The 18176-nt window shown below is 43.5% G+C and overlaps 1 protein-coding gene across 1 annotated transcript in view; it reads left to right on the top strand.

The window, feature by feature from the left end:
• znf536 (zinc finger protein 536) overlaps positions 1-17968 on the top strand; it is a 224436-nt gene extending 206468 nt beyond the window's left edge. The window contains 1 exon segment of the mRNA XM_031846060.1: positions 14477-17968. Coding sequence (XP_031701920.1) covers positions 14477-14751 — 275 coding nt within the window. The 3' untranslated portion in view covers positions 14752-17968.
• The last annotated feature ends 208 nt before the right edge of the window (positions 17969-18176 follow it).

Here is an 18176-nt window from a genome sequence, read left to right as displayed (position 1 = left end):
TCTCTCTCTCTCTCTCTCTCTCTCTCTCTCTCTCTCTCTCTCTTCAGTATCCATTTCCTCTCATTTCCCCTCCATGGCATGTTATGCAGCCGTGTGTGTGAGCACATGTTTGTGCACGCACACTGGGCGCGTTGTGTAATTGTTTGCCGTGCTCGTGCGTCTGCGTGCGGATTGATGTGCTGTAAGATGACGCTCTGCAGCGGTTTTTGCGGTTTGCCAGCCTTCGGTTGGTCGCCGGGCAGATGGTGACCTGCCGATGAACCCGTCTTTCTGCTCATTTGTTCAGCTGCCTCTAATTTTTCCCCTCCCTCCCTTTTGCATTGGAGCAGCTGGGGGCCTCGCGGTGCAGCTCCGTGGTTAGACCACCAGAGGGCACAGCAGACCAGGTTTTGGTGCAGAGCTGGTGCCGGTCCTCCTTTGAGGAAGTTGCATTGCAGAGAGAAACATGGAATGTCATTGAATGCGTGTCTGTGAATTTGCCGGGCGGCTTTAGCAACCTTGTGTTATTTAAACTACTTTCAGGGCAACGGCATCAGAAATCATTTGATTGGTGGCAGTGTGCAGAAGACAAAATAACTGATCAGTTAACAGAATAATCAAAACAACTTATCAATTCTTGAATGATTAAATTATGAAAAAATAAATAAAAATAAAAACAAAACAAATTTGAGACTTTATTTTGGTGCCTAGTCAAAACGTTTTGCGCTACAGGGGACTTTTGGGCTACAGGGGACTTTTGCGCTACAGGGGACTTTTGGGCTACAGGGGACTTTTGGGCTACAGGGGACTTTTGGGCTATGTCTCTGCCGTCCTCCTCACAAGGGGGGTCTGAGAAGGACTCCTGCAGCCAGTAGCTGGTATCCAGTGTCTTGCACAAAGGCTCTGAAACAAAAGGGACGTTATCATGCTTTTCCTCCCTCTTTGTTGTTTCCTATCTTCAAACATAAGTTCTCTTCCCTGACTGGTCCAGGCAACACCCGTGCTCTCTTCAGTTTCAAAATCTCAGTCTAACCAGAGCTTTTTGTTCTTGATATTGTCCCTCAGTGTGCTCTCAGGACGATACATGGCACATTTATGGCTTTTTGTTTTGAGGCGTTTTAGTCCAGAACTGCGCTCTTATATTAAGTTTGTTTATTTGGCACCCCCTAAGGGTACGTTTAACCTTCCACTTGTGTGTATGTGTGTCATTATTTCATTATTGTAAAAAGCCTGAGCATGAGAAAGCCGAGGGAATACTGAAAGCAACGGGAAACGCCAGCATGTCGTAAAATCACTGCCTCAGTTTACAAAAGGCCTCTTTATTATGACTTCTTTGTAACTGAGAAAGTGAGTTGGGTTCGACATGCGATCCTTTCTCCTGCCTCTAGATAGCCTCCAAGGGCTGTAACAAAGGGTTGGTGCGGACACATACACCGTGCAAATGAACGACTTTGCTCCAAACCACAAACTAAATGTAAAAATATTTATGGAATGAAAAATAAATATGCCCCGTCCCATGGATGAAACCCTGATTGCTACTTTATGACACATAAAAAGTACACCGTCATGATACTAGACTATATGCTGTATGCAATATGAGTAGTGCTGACCCAATTTATTCAATCAGCAGCAACTAGTCGTCCCTCATTGCCATGTCTTTTCATAATTTATTGATTCATTTAAAATGCCAAAATGTCTCTGATTCTAGCACCTTACATGTAATGAATTTACTGTTTTTCACTGCTTTTATACCTATCATTTTATTAACTTTTTTGGGGGGGTTTAGACTGTCGATCAGACGAACGAAGCGATTTGAAGACGCTACTCTGCAGTCTGAGAGTGTGTAATCAGCATCTCTCACTGCTTTCAGACATTTTATAACCAAACAGCCAACAGAACGATCGATTTAGAGAAATTGACTGTTAGCCACGGCCCCGACTCCAAGATCCAAGCAGAATATATACTAAGAAATGCTAATGCAACAGCTTGTCCCCTCATTCTCATGCGTCCTTCTGTTTCCTGCTGAGCATCTGTGCGTATGCACGTGGGTGCGCTGACGTCTGCACGAGTGTCTCAGTGTGTGCCATGCCCAACAGAGTGTGTGTGTGTGTGTATGTATTATTGTGAGTGTGTGTTTTACGCAGTGCCCGTGTGTTACGGTCTCCCTCTTTCTCCTGAGCTCTTATGAATCGATGATCATGTGGTGTAAGGGAGATAGATGGCCCCCAGCTCCATCTTGTCTCCTCTAATTGTAAAATATTAGTTACATTAGACTCTGGCCCATGATTAATGGAACGTATTTGGAAGGTGGACTCTTTCTTACGCACACGTACTCCCTTTCTCCCTCTCGCCCTCTCTCTCGGTTACCAATGGTCTCCAAAGTCTCTTCCTGAAAGGATTGAGTAATTTCACTTAAAGCGGACAAATAGGCTTCCCCCTGGTAAGGGAGAAAGGGGGGGGTGGGGGGGGTCGTAGAGAAGAGGGAGTAGGAGAAGGAGAGGAAATGAGGAAGGGAGATAAGAAAGAGGGGAGAGCTTATGAAAGGGGGTGAATAACAGCTCCACCGGAAGAGGTTTTAAAGAGTTGCGGTGTTGGTTGAATCCTAAGCTCCGTGGTAGATAATTCTGTACGCGTGTCTTGATCATGTTTACAAGCTGATCTCTGTGAAAAGGGGACATCTTATTTTTTTTATTTAATGCTACTGTTACCTGCCCTGTGCCTCACAAAAAAAACATCCAAAGAGGAGTCACTAAGTTCAGACAGTGAAAGTTTGCTCTGTGGAACCAGAGCGGCTGAGACTTTTGCTCTCCTTTCAGTCAGTTGAGAGAAACACATGCGTGTGACGGACGTCATGATTCCTCTCCTCCGGTTTTGCACAAATTGGATGCGAGTCCTTGAGGAGCACCTGGCCAGGGCGGCGTGACACACACACACACACACACACACACACACACACACACACACACACACACATTTCAGTCTGTGTGTTGATAACACTTGCTGTTCTTCAGCTGCAACTTGTCTCACGTCCACCTGCTGCCAGCGAACACAACTGATACAGTGATCAGCGTGTGGGGTGGACTCTGCTTTCTCGCTACTTCCTGCACGGCTCTGCATTGTTTTTTAATTTGAGGTGCACCATTGTTGCATTATAAAGTCAAGATATTATTACCATATTCAAAATGAAAAAGTATCTTACAGTGTCGTTGTTGTTTGGGGGGGACACAACTTTCCATGGACAGAAGAGGAGGGAGAGTGGCAAGAGGAGAGATTATATTTTTAACAAACGTTTTATAACACCACGCATCAAGTGGCGTTATTTTGCATTACCTGATTCAACATTTGTGCCAACAATAACTCCAGTTAAAACTAGATTTTTTTTTGTTGGCTTATTCTGCCTGTCCTCATGATAAAATAAAGATAATTATATTTATATAAAATATATAAAGATATTATTAGTAATAATAGGTATAGAGACAGTAACATGCTTCCCTTTAGTCTCTGACTGGGCCTTCTTTAGTTGAATGTGTGCACATTTTCACGTGTTAAGATGACTAGATAAATACAAACAGTGAGTGCATATGAAAATCAATAATTATACAGCACATCTGCTGTTTAATAAGTCTCAGGTTCCTCAGTCAGAGATTAAAGACAAACTGTCTGCTCAGCAAGACACTAATTGGTGGAAGCATTCAGATCAGTCTTTCATTCAAAACTTAATTTTCGTAAAAGAATACGTAGGTATCATTAAAAAAGTACTGCAAGTGCTTTTTAGTATCAGGCCGATGCATGAGCTAAACTTTCATCAGAACAAAAAGGACACTTCTTTATTGCATGGATTGTGATGCTTTACAGTCTGTCTTGCTGATATGAATCACAAAATGCTGCAACATGCTTCAACAGGCTTTATTGTTTTACTATTGTTGCACAGCGTAATTCCAGTGACGGGCCGTCAGGGCCTGCAAGGCCTTCTCTGCTGGCCTAAACAGAATCACAAAGTTATAGCTATTTTCTAATTTAATAATTGTTCTTCAATACACTACATGTATTATAATTTATAAAAATATTTTTCCCATCATCTTATTTTCTCATTGCACAGCTACTGTCTTCCTCAGTTGCTCTGCTTCCAGTGCAGCTTGTTTTAAGTAGAGCTTTTATCCAATCAGATTTCACCTCTGTGTCTCTAGTTAAGAAGAGAGGCCAGAGGCCTGCAGACTCACAAGTGAATCCATGTGCAGTTTAAGTGAATGGGGACGATATTGTTGATTCTCATAGTGTTCAACCAATCAGATCTTTAGTTTGACATGTTGGGCATATTCTTTGAAGTGCCAGAGCCTTCTAGCTGGCCTACAAGTACGTGATTGGTCAGTGAGCTAGCCTGACATGATGGGCGGTGACAATCCCAAAACCTGCTGCCTCTGTTGAGTGGACATTTTCAGCCTCAAACGCATTAAAACCTATTCAAGAAATACAACTGGGGAGGCTCGACTGTCTTCACTGGCATCCATGAATCGAGAAGGACTTCTTACTGGAACTAAAACGCACGGATGTACTGAACAACCGTGAGATTAAACTCTTTGTTAACAAAGAAAGGAGGAAGAACAGCTAAATAGTGAACAGCAGCTCTGGTAAGTTAACTGCAGTAGCTTTAACTGCCATAAATATGATCTATGTCATCATTTAATATGCTTGTTTATATTATATATTGTTATTTGTACAACTTATATGGATTTTCGTTTGGTTTTATATGTGATAGGAACTATTGTTACGTCCTATGTTGCGCGGGGAACACATTTAGCTGGTGCACAGCAACAAGACGACGCGCGAAGCGGCAGCGGTCTATATACTCCATGCAAAGTGTTAAAGTTAAGTTTAAGTTTTTAAGTGATCTACTTTGAAGATTCGTGTGCTTTCCAGTGGACTCATTTTCCCTCTCGGTGTTGACAGACAAATGAATCCGTCAGTAACAAGAACTATGGAGTCGTGTATTTCCTGGAGGGAGTGATAGGAGAGTTACTACTCTGTTAATTTGTCTATCGTGTCGTTTTCATGATATGGGTAATATTGTTCCCTCTGATATGAATACTATTTGAATGGCCCGTGCTCGTGAGTGTGTGGCGGAATGCGTGTTTTAGCTGAATTGATTTTGACTCATTGTTCGTTAAGTTCGTTAATGCCGCCGCATCCCGTCATGCCGGTATTCATGTTCTGCACTCATAGTGTATTTGTAGGTGTTGAGCTTCATTTTTACGAGTGCAGGCCCAGGTATAAAATGCACGGCCCGCCACTGTGTAATTCCAAATACACAACGTGAAACTCAGGTAATTACACTAATGCAATACAAAACTACACATATTGACCTCACACACATACAGCACTAGTCGTCCCTCTGCGTTTGACCACAAGTTCTCATCCACATCTTCTGTCCTCTCCTACAACAGCACACCTGTGTAATAGGCGTATGCCTGATCCGTCGTCTGCAGAATTATGTCCAGACAGCATTTATTGAGTCCAAGAGGGACATCTGATCATGTGACTGGTGGTCATACATTTTCCCCCTCCATGAGGACAACTAATCCCTCTGTGGGGTTAAGGAATGGACGGGGTGGGAGGAAAGGTGACCCCCCCTCCTGGGATGTGAACCAGTCTGTGACTGCTGAAATGTCTCATTGTCCAAAACATTTAACAAAACATTCTGGATTCTGCCTCACCTGCCCCCTTCTCCTCACCTGGCGCAAGTCTTTCATAGAGGTCATCAGGGGGCATCAGGGGGCCCCCCCCCCACGTCAAAATCTTAAGTATCTCATTCTGTCCTTCGCTGTGTGTTTTCAAACTGTTTGCCCAACTTCTAGCCATTATCGCTGTGTATTGAGGTCAAAGGGAGTTCATGATGATGAATGCAGCAGAGCAGCCGACACTCTTTGTGTCAGAATGTGAGTGAGAAGCAGGTGGCATATCAATCAACACCCTCTGCCCTACTTCTTTTTTTTTTTTCTCTTTATTGCTGAGAGACATGGATGGCAGCCTACTCACACACGCACACACACACACTTTAGCATGTACAAACACACTCACACACAGACTCACATGTAGTTGGGTATCCATTATCTGTGTACAGTGACAGGTCAGTAGCAAATTGTGCCTCCCTCAGTTCAGCAGGGACTCTGACTGAGGAAAAATAAGATGAGGCTGGGAATCTAGCATGCACACACACACACACATACACACACGCACATACACGCACACACATGCTGTCAACTTACAAAAATTCTACAAAAAAATTTAGAATTTAAAAATTCAAAAAAAAAATTCATTCGCACATCTCACACAACAGACTCAGTTGAGTCTATGCAGATGTCTGCACCGGCTCTGTGCAGGCGCTCGTCTCAGCTTGCGGTGTAACCGCCGCTTGCAGTGTTTATTTGAGGCTCAAGTCTATTTTACCAACAATACATGCGTGTGAGGTTGATGCTCAATAAAAAGGCAGCGACTGAGCGGTGGCGATGCAGACAGCTGTGTGTGTAGTTCTCTTAGCTGTTAGCTGTTAGCAAAACACCAGGTCCAAAACAATAAAAGTGAGCAAACTATTTTCCCCATAGACATACTCTCTACAGTCTCCCCCCCCACTGTGGCCACAGAGCAGTGACTGGGGTTCGGCGATGCACTCAGCTGTGTTATCACTGGTGGCCCCTACCAGCCAGTTAAGAGTCGTGAGTGAGGAGTCAGCAGACAGTCAATGGCAGTACAAAACAGGCAATAAAAAGGAAGAGCGAGTCACCGCAGCTACGAGAGGTCCTGGAGCATGCAGCCATAGCTGGCCACCTAAAACATAATGCAGTTTGCTGCAGCAGAATGTGAGATTATCTGTGGACAGACACAAAGGTGCACACTCACTCACTCACTCACTCGAGCAATCGCACGATTCTGGCGGAGATGAAGATGATAAGTGAATGAATATTAGAAAATGTGAATCAGTTACAAGGTGCATTAATGAGAGGAGCGGCGAGTGAGTGAGAATCAGAATCGGTGTTTCTATGTCAGTGAGTCGGGGAACGCATCAGGGAATGCCGTGAACAGAAACTTTGAGCACGAGCGTGAAAAACAACAGCAGCCGTCTCCAGAAAAGAGCCATGTAAAGAGAAAATAGAACAAGAGATGGAGACAGAAAGGAAGGAGCTGCTATTTTGGGGTTCTTATTAACAGGTCCTTCTGGTACAGCAATTAATAATCTAGTTCAGTATTTAACATGGGACCTAGTCCCTGGTGTGGACGTTTTAGCTGGCTTTGATGCTGAAAGAGCTCCTTCCCCTCCACCTCCCCCCACAGTTCCTCTCCTCTCCTTAAGTGCCTCCCCTGGTGTTATTTGCGTGTTGGTTTTCTCTAGTTAAGCCTAGGAAACAGACCAAATCGCTATTCCCCAAACTTCAGGCCAATTTTTTATCAACACGGCAGCTCGTTGAGGGAAATGCTCTTAATTCATCAGAGGGAATGTAGAGAAGGATAAATTCCCTTCAGGCTGTTTGAAGTAATGTTAATGTATTTATTTTCGGAGGGGGGGGGGGATGTTGGAGGAATTTTTGAAAATAATGATATAAATATATTACAAAAAAGCAACTCAAAAACCCATGAAGTCATGTCGGCCACATTTACAAAGTCTTTAACATGAGAAACTCTTGTTCTTTTACTCTATCGTCATTCTTCATTCTTTTCAAATTAGCTTCAACAAAAAACAAATCTCATCTCTTTAGGGATGTAAGCCATGTGCTTGTGTTTGAATAATGTATTCATATTCAAATACAAACACAGAGCTTACCTGTCAACCAATAAGCCCTCTGTTTGCTGCAAACGTCCCACCACTACTTGTTGAGTCACAACTCTGTCAAATCGGAACCCACAGGCGTCTTACACACACTGCTGCAATCAACAGAATCCATTGTTTACATTGGTGGCAGGATCAAACCGGTTCTGGCGTCCAACTCGGCTAAGTCAGTGCCCCTCAGCATCTGATACCAACCCACCGAAGCACCCTTTAACTTACTCCAATGTAAACTCACCGGCTTCATTATGAGATGCTTTAGAGAGTGAGAAAGTCTGCTGAGGAAAGAGGTCAGGGTGGACAGACAGGTCAAACTAACACAGGACTTTCACCCAGGAGACCGCTGACAGCGTCATGTGTGAAACCAACTTGGACTTGTTTTATCGTTGCTTTGTTATGTAACTATCACTTCACGTTACAAACATATTTATCTTAACCCAAACCACAATCTTTTCCTTAGTCTAACCAAGAACTTTTGTTGCGTAAGTAAACCTACATTGGAATTAGTTTTTCAAACCGCAAACCGACCTTCTGTCCCTGACACGTCCGACCAAGCGTCGGTATTTATTTTGGGAATGAGAATATGTCGCAGGATCTCAAATGTCCAGAATAAATGTGTGCGTTACAAATCCATTTAGAAATCCTTTAAAAATGGCACACCTTGTCTCATATTTATCACATTCACACTATTACTTTGGTATTGAAATAACCCCCTTGGTTCCTCTCTGTATATGCTTCAAAAAGGCTGCATGACTTTTAATGATGCAGATTTGCTGAAGTCTAAACAAAGAGGCTACAGGCTGAAAACAAGGAGGTGTAGATAGGTTTAAGCTTAAATAATCAGACAGTCAATTTCCACCAGATTTGTCATGCCGTACAAAAGCTGGACAGATGTTGCGCATGAGTTATTATTTTTGTACCATGTGCAAAGTCACAGTAGACGGAAAATGACAAGGCTAATTTAGGGACTGTCTCAAAGATACGTGTAAAAGAAAAAAAAATTAAATATAGCTCACTCTCTTTTTCCACCTTATTTAAAAATAATACAATATGGCCTCATGAACTACTATGACGTGTTTAACTAACTAAAAGGAAGCAGAAAACCAGCAGTATAGACAAACTGAATAAGAAAATTGCGGGTTATAAATCTGGGTATGAATCAGAATGCAGCTATTTTTGTCCAATAAACAGATACAAATCCACAAACTATTTTTGAGTGTAGATGGGATGGCAATCATTTGTGTGTGTGTGTGTGTGTCGGTGTGTGTGTGTGAGAGAGTGTCGCTGCAGTTTGCTGAGTAATCTGGGAGCTACAGCATAAATGCAGGTTATTAGACAGATGGTTTAGCACATTTAATTGCTCACACCTTCTGTCTCTCTGCCTACCAACTCTTTGTCTGTGTGCATCTTATCTTCTTTTTGCTCTTCTCACTCATAACTTCGTTATTTCCTTTATAAGTTTCTGCTCTGTACTTGGTTTTAAATGTGTATCTCGCTGTCTGGCTTGGACAAATGAATGTATGTGCACACACCTACACACGCACGCACGCACAGACACACACACATTTCCCCAGGTTTCTCCCCCTTTTTCTCTCTTTGCCCAGACACACAAATGCATGCATTAATGTGCACATATGCAAAACCCCTCACCCCTCGCACACTCAAGCACACTGCCACACACGCACACACACACACACACATATTCAGAGGCACTTAAAGACCGGGAACAGAGTTTTGGCTTCTGACCAAAAGCTGCCGTCCTTAAATGCTATTTGATGCCAGCACTGCCATCTGTTGCCGTCTTAAGATAGCTCTTCTCACACAAGACGCGGGCGAGATAACACTTTTCCTGGAGCCGTGGTGTATTTTTCACATATGGCCACAAACCGTTCAATATAAGCACAGTTTGGTTAAATGATAACTCCAATGCAATAACCGCATATCTCCTGTCACTCAACAAACGGCACCCCTGCACCCCCCAATAACAAGGGAAATACTGTACAAGATGGAGAATAAAAAGTTTTCCCAAACTATGCAACATATCTAAATGCAAGGGCAAGCTGATAATAATAGCACTATATTGTGTTTAATGTTGAATGCTATGCTTGTGACATTGTTCACATAACAGTGGAAACAAAGAAAGACAGGGAGGTTAGAGAGAGGAGTTGAGCGGGGGTGGGGGGGGGGGGGTTATGTTTGTAGCAGCGATGTGTGTTACATCAACCAACCTCCCCCAACACACATATGCACACTGCACACCTCTACCCACTGAATCCTCTCCTCCTGCCCTCCTCTTCACTTCCTCTCCCTCTTTTCCTCTGATCTCCGAGCAGAGGGCCTTGGGGGGTTAATTAACAGGCTTAGATAATGCCACACTAATAAAAGCAAGACAACTGTTTTTCCTGTCTGTCTTCCACCCTCCTCCTCCCTCTTTATTCCTCTATCCATGTGTCTGTTTCCCAACCAGAACTAGCCAATATCAACGTAATTGATTCTTAGCTAAGCTCCGCCACCCCATGCTACTCCATCAAGGTATCAGAGCTACCGTGGAGCCCACATGGTCACTAACTGCACTCACTGAATAAAGATTATCCAATTTTTGGAAAAACATTAAAGCAAATTCATAGAGAAGCAGACAGAAGGCTCTACAATATGTGAAGGATATATAGAGGATGTCAGAACTGAAAACAGGTTAAAAAGATAAAGATAGAAGCTAAAGCTACTGATCAGAGTGTAAAAGGGAACCACCACATCACCTGGTGATCAAGACAGAAGACAATGAAATTAAGGAGCAAAACTGTTCCTCTAAAGCCAGTTAGGTCTTCATTCACCTTTACAATCATTAAAAAGTAAACGCAGTATGTGTGTCCATTAAGTAGCGAGCGTAGCCAAGAAGTGCTACCGCTAGTAGCGGATGTGCTAACCTTAGCTCCATAGGTCTTAACCTAGAAATATAACATTTAACAATTGTATATCTCCTTCCAACATCTCCGAGAATCGCTACAACACAATGTTTAACAATGACTAGCTGGTCAAAACTGTTGTAATGATTGGCCAGTCTGCATTCAAGGGGCGGGACATAGCAAAGGGTCATTTGACAGGGATACTGGGCCGGATTTGTGATGCCTCATGGAACCCGGATATTTCATTCATGTTCAGGTCTCATTTAGGGGTTTGTAAAATTCTTTATGGAAAGAATATCAATAACGCCACCTATAGTGTTATTTCAAAATAAACTTCTTTGGTAAAATTTGGGTAAGGATTGTGGTTTGGGTTAAAATAAGTATGTTTGTAGCATAAAATAACTATATTTGTTAGGTAACAAAACTATGGTTAAGTAACTCAACTTTGACTTGATTTCACAAGGAACACAAAGTCCTGTGTAGTATTGTATTTGCCCTTGCCCATTGGTGGTACGTACACGTTCCTCTTGATGGTCTAGTCTTTGCCTGTTTAATCAGGGTTTTAATACTGTTTGGCCACTCTTTTATTTACTTATAAAATACATGACTTCCTTGAGCCAAGTGGGTACAAGCTAAATCACAATTGTGTCATACTGAGTAGCAAACCAGTACTCGATTGCCAAAACTGGAATTGAAACAGTAAATCATTATATCACTTAAAAAAAAAAAAAAATCACTGTATTACTTATTAACACATTACAGCTTTATGCCAGTTGTGAGTAAAGTGTGGCAGGGATCAGACGGCGGAGAAAGGGTTCATTTGACAGAATGGTGCTTTGTGTGGTGCTGCCGGGCCACAGTCGGCATGTGGGCTGTTGTGGTTACTGGCACAGACCAGAGGACATGGATTAATGATGGCAACTTTGGCCCTCAGTGCCGGGCATGTGGAATGTTGAACGCCTGCGTGTGTGTGGGAGTGAGTGAGTGAGTGAGTGAAAGAGAAAGACAGCCTCTCTTTAATTTTTAATCCATAACAACATAGCCTGTGTGCTTCTTACTTGCTCTGCAGAAGTCATTTTCAATCTCAACACACACTCAAGTTTATGCATCCCTATCCAAACTTTTTTTCAAGCCACGCAATTCAAACCACAATCCCTCGCTTTTTACCTAAACAACCTCCCCCCGGAGATAATAAAAAAACTTGATTTGTATATATTTTTTAAGTCCGCCGAGACAAAAACGGCACGTAAGCAGGGTAGAGGAGGAAAAAAAGCGAGTTGAGTTGTTTTGGGGGCATAACTCCCTCTCCCTAAGTGTAAAATGGAATGAGATATTCTGCCTCTCGGACTTAACGTAATGTAAGAGAGTGTGAAATTAAACTGCACACAAATAAAGGGGGACCCTTCATTGTGTGCCACCGACTGGCTTATCTGGAAATTCAGACAACTGGAACATCCAAAGCCTCCAAACTTGTAGCAATCCCCTTTGTGCGGCTCTGGAGCAAACAATGTAATATCAGAAAGCCGGAGAGGCTCCAAATCCTGTGTCAGATTGCCAAACACAAAGTAGCTCGCGTCAAGCCTGTCCGTGTGTACACTTTAAGCGTTCACGTGTCCGTCTTTGTACAATATAAAGTTGACTGTGCACTCACTCCCGCTAACCCCATGCGTATGCCAGTGAGTGCCTCAAATAGATTGTTCCCTATTTAATTCCCGGCCTTTTACCTATTGATATTCCCTGCACCTATCTCCTCGCCTCTTTTTAAACCCCATATGTTAATTTGATTTCGAGCAACTCAAATTGAATAAGAGATAAAAGCAAAAAGAAAAAGGTAAAAGAAAACAAGGGTCAGACAAATGTACTGTTATTAATAACCTAAAGTACCAGAGAGGGCTCAAACTCTCTCCCTATTCCCGCCCCTCCCTCTTCTTTCCTTCCTCCCTCCCTCCCTCTCCACTTTGTTTTGTCCTCTCTGTCTATCTGTGAGTGAGTGAGCTAAGTGAAGTGGGTTATGATGGTGGTGTAATCGGCATCCCTCAAACAAACGGCTGCTGCTATTAAGGGCCATTGTGTTTGCTGCAGTGATGATCAGATTCAATCTAGGGAGAACATTCTGTGCTGGAGCTATGGCAAGGAGGGAGCGGGGGGTAGAGAAAAATACCTTGCCTTGTTCCACTCTGCTATTGTGTTCAGGGGGACGAGATGTATGCATGCTCTTCAAAAGATGCATATCGACAACGGGGAGCGGCAAAAGTTTAGCTCAGATGGCTGCACGAAGCGAGGCTAGTATTAAGTGCTGGGTAATGTTTTCACAGGATGTATTTGTTTCAATAAGGAGCTCGGCAGACTAGTGCCGCTCGGAGGGGTGCAGATGAGAAAATCACTTCTCCTCTCCGCTCTGTCCTCAACTTTACCCTCTCCTCCCAGTCTCTGTTTCCTCGGTCCAATCTGTCACGCTGTTAACACACCTTCACGAGGGCCGGTGGAAGCCTGGAGGGCCAAGAAGTGGAGGCTGACGTCGGGGGTTTGCAGGCCCCAATACATCAGGCTTGTTATTGAATAATCAGTCAGTCATGTAATACGCTGTTGATATGATGGAGGGGCAGGCGAGGAGGTCTGGCGATTGCTTCGTAGTGAGAAGGTTTTGTCTGGTGCCTTTCCGTGTGGAATTTGCATGTTTTCCCCAAGTCCGTGTGGGCTTCCAAAAAACATTCAGGTTCCATAAATTAAGAGACGAAATTGCCTGCAGGTGTGGGGGTGAATGGTTATCCGTCTGTATTTCCGTCAGCCAACTCACGTGGAATGGACGATTATGTGAACGTAGAATAAATATGGCACATTGATGTTTACTTATTTCTACGCTCTCAGTTCGTCACCCCCCCCCTCCTGCGCTAGGAAATGCCAAGCTCACCACAGCATCGATAGGGGAGTATATAATAACTTCCCCCCCCGATTACAACATAGACTCTACAGCCTACAGGTGGAGGCTTGGATTGGAACTGGGGCAGCACAGACAACAGTGGATTTAAGCGACAGCGTAGCTTGCAGGCGAGCGGTGTGGCAGCAGGCATGGCCACAGACAGGGATTCTAGTGCTATGAGGAAGAATTTCATCAGTCTGGAAGTCTTCATTGCGACAGACCTTTTTATCCTCAAATAGCAGTGCCAAAACACTATGGAAACTAAAAAGGTTGTCTTTATCAACCAACAAAATGCAGACCGCTAGTATTCATGGATGTAAACAAACGCGGGGTTTCAAAACTTTTTTCAAATGTTTCGTGAAGAAGGAAATGCATTCGACATGTGTTAGGCTAGAGGATAAACACAAAACGTAATGGTCCAAAATGTTGAACAGTAACAGCGAACGAACTACTGCTACACTACACCAGTGTATCCTTTTTAGGAGGCATGGGACATCTCTCACATGGAACTGTGACTGGTCGAGGATTGGTTAGATACCAGTCCCACGCTGCTGTTAACCTTGGTGTTTGCTATACATATGATTGTGTGAGGTTCTCTGTTTGGGTCAATGCTTCTCAAATGTTCTTACACCACAAACCTTCAAACCACAAACACACTTGCCCCCCAAACTATTGACCCAGTGGTCGCAGTGAGGGAGGACGTTTGCTGTGCCTTCATCACGCCTACACTGAACACAGAGACTTCCTACATCTGTAGCAAATTAGATTTAGAGTTCGATGGGGAACCCTAAGGACCCCAACCTGAGACTTACTCATGCTGATGGCGACAATATTCTCTTGTTCCGTTTCTCTCTCCAGGCCAGAGACCATTCAAGTGCAGTTACTGCCCCTACAGCGCCTCCCAAAAGGGCAACCTGAAGACGCACGTGCTGTGCGTGCACCGCATGCCCTTTAACAACAGCCAGTATCCCGACCGACGCTTCAAGCGCTCCCATCCTGGGTACGACATCCCGGAGAACAGCCCCGATGATGCCGTGGGCGGCGTTCCACCGAATCAACCGATAACAGATGGGAGCCATGGGAATAACGTTATGTGGTTTGCAGGGGAGGCCGAGTCACATCACCAGGAGTGAAGCCGCCATGAGCTTGGGTTGGTTGATAACAACCAGCATAGAGGTCTGTGTTGGACAATGAGAGTCCCATAGATTATCAGGCAAACACGCCCTGATGCACATTATAGTTGGTCAGTTTAAGACTCATTTCTATCAGACCCTGACCGGACAACGGCAAGACAATGAGATCCACAAACACTAGGTAAACATACTCTATGTGTGGTATTGGAAGTCTGTGAACATTTACTAAGAACACATTATAATCTATGTATTTGTGATGAGGTGATTCAGCGTTTTTGTATCCTTTAACCAAGCACAGTGGATTATGTGTAAGAACGGAAAAAGAGAAAGTGTTTAAAAAAACGTTAATGAAATTGTAGTTTTCAGACAAATCACGAGGGAAGGCGGCTGTGAAGCAAGAGGGAAGATGATGAAAATCATTGGAGCGACTTTTCTCCAAAAATAATGCTTTTATCAGAAAAATGATCCGTGTAAACGATTGAGCGGGGCAGTTACTGGAGGGAGGATGGAAGGGGCGGTGGAGTAAGAGGAGGGATTTTGAATGCACACCACCACCACCACCACAGCCATCCCAGAACATAACACCAGTGGCTGCCATTTTCCCAGTGTGAGTGATGAGCCCTGTATGTGTGTGTGTGTGTTGTGGGGTCAGCGGTGGCCATGGTGGCTTGTGTGTCAGGGATAGAGGGTAAAGGGAGGAGGGGTGCATTGGTGCCAGCCTGACTGGAGCTATCATTGCAGAGGAAATCAATTCAACAACACACACACACTCAGAGTCCTACAGTGGTAACCCGACTCTGGACGGTATACGCCAGGGGGGTCAAGTTGAGTCCCATCAGCTGGCCGGAGCCCCTAGAGTCACCTCCTACCCTCCTATATCCTTCCCTCAGCTCTCACTCTCTCTAGTGCGAGCCCGGTCCGTTAGAATGATGTGGAAAATTCAAAGCAAATCAATCAGCAACGTATTTAAAGCATCCATTAGCCAACGCTGTGGCTTGCCCTGCTCTGGTTTTTTCAAGGTGACCTTACTGGCTCCACGTCAGGGAAAGACGGGTAGTTTTAGCCAATTGTGTTTGAGCTTTGTCGTGACAGATGACAGTTTGGTACCCGGACGAAGCCGTGTATGGGGGATTTTTTTCTACATGTGCTTTAGAAGGAAAAGATCAGACGTTATGTACATATAAAAAGGTGTTTGACATCCCCCTTAAGGACAAAAAGCAGGATTAACCTCCTCCACTGATAAGCTCTTTTAAAGTTGCTCCACGGGGAGGGCCATGATGAAAAATAAGATAATCATTCACCTGCTTTATGTCTCTAATTATAGTACATTTTCTATAAAACAAGTTAGTTTTTAGTTTTTTTCAAACGAGGCATTCTCTTTTCTTTGTATAAGTAGTGTTTTATTCTTTATCCCTATGTGAATTATTCCTGAGGGGGAGGGGCACATAAAACATTGAAAGTGGAATGTTTTGATCCCATAAAATCAAGCTACATAGCTTAAAGGGCAAAAGACAACGTATCAACTTTGATTGTACTCAGTTGTGCCGGCAGCTCATGGTGTACTGGGCGAGGGGAAATAAGAACGTATGGCGCTTTGTGTGGTGTCGGCGTTGGTGGTAGGGGGCTGGTTGCTGGGGGGGCGTGTGTTTTAATGTATTTTCTGATAAAGAGAAATGATCCGGACTTTAAGAAAGTCAATATCTTCCTGCACAAACACACAGGCAGTGGCGGGGAGGGCTAAAACTCTTAAAACCTCGGGGCCTCAGCTCTGCCGAAAGGAGTTTACAGTCCCACACAATGCACTTGCACACACCAACAACAGGGTGAGGAATACAATCCTCCTGCACACATGAAGAGATGGAGGGGTAAGCAGAGAGAAATAAGGAGAGAGGAAGTGTAGAGGGGGAAAAAAAGAAAGAAAAGGGAGTAATATAGAAAGTTGAATGTTCTGCTGTAATAGTGGTTTTGATTGTGTCGCTACAATTTGAACTTTTTGGCCACACTGAAAAATACAGTATTATTAATATAATAATATAGTACATTGAATACCGTATTTTACTTGCCACACTTCCATTTCTTTTTTTTGTAGCCAACAGGACAGTATAGTTCTCACAGGCTTCTGACTGAGTGTCTGTAGACATGAACGCACTACTGTGTTTTTGGTGGCTGTATATCTTGCTTTTCTGGATGTGTGTGTATTCATGCGCGCGTGTTCCGAACATTTACGTATACGAGCAAAAAGTCAATGGGAAGAAAAAGTTTTTTTCAAAAGTACACATTCCATTTGTTTGTTTTTTGGCAGCCTGGTTTTTCCATCTTACTAAATAACGCATGTGGATCAGCACGGTTTCATCATCTTGCTCAGATGAGGCAACCACTTTTTGTTTCAACACTGGAGAGCGCCATTTGTTGTGATTCCTCCGTGACTTGTACTCTTTGTCCATCCCTGAGTGTGATGCGCCCCCCCCCGCACACACACACACCCTGCTGTAATCCCCAAATAATCCATTCCATTGTCCCCGTGCTGTTTGATCTCCGTCAAGCTTCCTATTGAAGTAGCACATGCAGTTTGCTCAATTATAATCACTGGTGCAAGGAGAAAAAAAATGAAACCATGCCCATTCATTTCATTCTGCAATAGATTCTGTAGTATGCAATCCTAATACTGTCCACATTCCTAAATGAACAAGATTTCTATAGCCGATGGGAGGAGAAGTGAGGAGAGGGGTTTTGTTGCAAACTGTTATAAAGTTATCTTAACAGTAGATAACTTTATATTTAAAAGACTAATATCCTTGCTCATTATTTATTACTCCACATCTGTTTGACAGAAGACAAAATCTTCCACTAAAGGGGTGTTTCAAACATGGACTGTTTACTCTTTCCGCGGTCTAGACGTTCTGATGTACTTTTAAAGCGGTAAGATTTATCTGGTGTTTTTTTTTCCAGCAATAAAATCCTCTACCTCTGGGAAACACTGTGTTTTGCATCTGGCTCCTTTCACACCATTCAGATCAAACAACTTCACTGAGGAAGACGAACTATTCTGACTGCGGAAAGAGTGCTGACACCGGGTACGGAAATGTTTCACTCAAATCAAAGTGATAATTTGTGTCTTAAAACGTACCTTTATGTTGCCCATAAAAAAAAAAGGACACATAAGAATTCAGATGTTTGCTTGTAAATGCTGGGTCTTACTCGCTCAGTCACCATACACTTACATCTAAATTCATGAGTACTAGAAATAAATGGTGGTGATAAGAAGACTGAAAACAAATCAGCCCCGCCAGCAGCTCTTTGAGGCTATACATAAGCACAGTGGTGCTTTGAGTATAATGCTAGCGTTGGCATGCGAATACGCTCACAATGGCAATGCTAACATGCCGATGTTAAGTTCATCATCTTAGTTAGCGTGCTCACATTTG

This window comes from Anarrhichthys ocellatus, unplaced genomic scaffold (genome assembly GCF_004355925.1).
Source record: "Anarrhichthys ocellatus isolate YVR2014 unplaced genomic scaffold, GSC_Weel_1.0 scaffold6, whole genome shotgun sequence".
In the NCBI taxonomy this organism is placed as follows: Eukaryota; Metazoa; Chordata; class Actinopteri; order Perciformes; family Anarhichadidae; genus Anarrhichthys; species Anarrhichthys ocellatus.
This window is presented reverse-complemented; position numbering and strand designations above follow the sequence as displayed.